The 1,903-nt window shown below is 37.5% G+C and overlaps 1 protein-coding gene across 1 annotated transcript in view; it reads left to right on the top strand.

Moving 5' to 3' along the window:
* Positions 1–381: 381 nt before the first annotated feature.
* The window catches only part of DACH2 (dachshund family transcription factor 2), a 170,231-nt gene continuing 168,709 nt past the window's right edge, over positions 382–1,903 (top strand). Inside the window, exons 1-2 of the mRNA XM_009326650.1 lie at positions 382–500; positions 582–684. Of these exons, the coding sequence (XP_009324925.1) occupies positions 382–500; positions 582–684 (222 nt within the window). The remainder of the gene's footprint in view (positions 501–581; positions 685–1,903) is intronic.

Genomic DNA, 1,903 nt, shown 5'->3' with positions numbered 1-1,903 from the left:
AGTTCTAAATGGTTTTAATTTGTCATACGCCTACAAAATAATTTTGAGATACGTGCCTGTGCAGTCCCAATGCGGAGCGTGCACCTGGATCCTGGACTGTCTTGGTACTTGTTCTGCCAGTTTGGCTATGAAAGATGTAATCCCACGTCTGTCCACCCGATCTAAATGCATTGAAGAATCCTGTATCTGCTGTTTGGCAACATCATTACCCCATGAGTCCTTCAGGAAAATGTCCCTCCTTAAACAGAATAAAATATGCGATATGGGAGGAGTTTTACAATTTTTTCTTCAATAGCTGGATGAAGACTATAAAGCCCTTTGCTTTTGAAAAGAATTCTCATGCGTGAGCAGTAGTGTGCAAGCTTTTTCTTTAAAGACATGATGATAAGGAAGATGATGCTGGAACAGCAAATTCCTGCCATTCACAAAGGAGGGTCTGTTATAGACCATGGAGAAAGAAAATGTAGAGGAGCTTTTGGAGCCCTAATAATTGGCACTTGGTAATATGCTTTTAGCAAGAAATCTGACAAGAATTCTGTCTTAATATAGTGTCTACATGCTTCCCCACTTTTTTCCTGCAGTTCACTCGAGTTAGTTAATAAGCATGTTGAAGGATTGAGGGGGAAAACAAGCCTTGGAACTCTGGAACTGGCGCTTGTCGAACATGCAGCATCGAAACAAGATGTAGCATGTCAGAACTGCCACCTTCTGCAAAAACACCTTTTTCCTTGGTTTTGCGTTGATTAAATAATAGTTGTATTCATCTGCCTCTTTGTTGTTGTATAAAATCTGGGTATCTCGGACTGGTCCAGGGGTAGAGGATAGCAAACTTACTCTGCTTAGCAGGATAAATGATTACAGTGTTAGAGCATGATCCCACTTATATTGAAAGAAAAAAAGGGTTCTTTTAATGATTTTGAGTGTAGCAAGATAGGATTTAAATGAATTTGGCTCTGGACCAGATAATCCTCTTTTGTTGATGTTAAAACACTGGCCACAGCAGTGATTACAATGTAAGAATACAAAAGAGGCTTTATTTATACTTTACTTTTTCTTTCATGATTCCAATCATAAAAATAAATGTCTTAATAGAAAAGAAAAATTTTATTTGGTTTGCTTTGCATGCTGGGAAGCATTAAGTATTTCCCTTTTTTTTAGGGGAAATGTGTCGCTTGCATTTAACTCAGATAAAAATAAATGAAGATAAAACTAATTTAATTTTAGAATATAATTTTTTTATTTGTTGAACAACTGTTGTTTTAAAATGGATAGCCTGCTGAGAAAGAAACAAAGCCACTTCAACAAAGCAGGAAATCAATAACCACAAGAAAGCCTAAAGAAAATTAATGCATACAGTGTGAGCAAGTGACATAGAAATTATTTTCTGGTGTAAGAATGGTAATAATAGAAGGCATATGGAGTGGATGAAAAGCATGATAGAAATACACATAGAAAAGATGTGTTCTCTATTTCTATTTATAAATAATGACCTCTGTGTTACTGTATTTAAACTTTGAAGGGTCTAGATGGTGGTTTTCTTCCTGATTTCCCCACCCCCTAGTCCTAGCTAAATATTTATGCTTGCAAAATCTAGTAGGCTGGCAGCCATGGAAACGTATGTCTTTCATTTATCTCCAGGAAATCTGGTTACAAACACTCTTTTACTTGAATTCTTTTAGTCTTTTTCAACAGCTTTTAAAAAAATGTCTTTACTAAGGAGTGGTGAATTGTGCATATGATGTATGATTGCGGTTCTGTGGAAGTCAGTGGCAAGACTGTATTTGCCCATAGTAGGAGCAAGACTGCACTCACAAATCTCTTGCCATACAAACCAACACACATCTGTCGTGGTTGAACCTCAGTCGGCAACTGAGTACCACACAGCCGCTCGCTCGCTCCCCCC

The sequence above is a fragment of the Pygoscelis adeliae genome, unplaced genomic scaffold (assembly GCF_000699105.1).
Source record: "Pygoscelis adeliae isolate BGI_AS28 unplaced genomic scaffold, ASM69910v1 Scaffold216, whole genome shotgun sequence".
Lineage (NCBI taxonomy): Eukaryota > Metazoa > Chordata > Aves > Sphenisciformes > Spheniscidae > Pygoscelis > Pygoscelis adeliae.
Note: the sequence above shows the minus strand (reverse complement) of the source record. Positions and strands in the feature narration are given on the sequence as shown.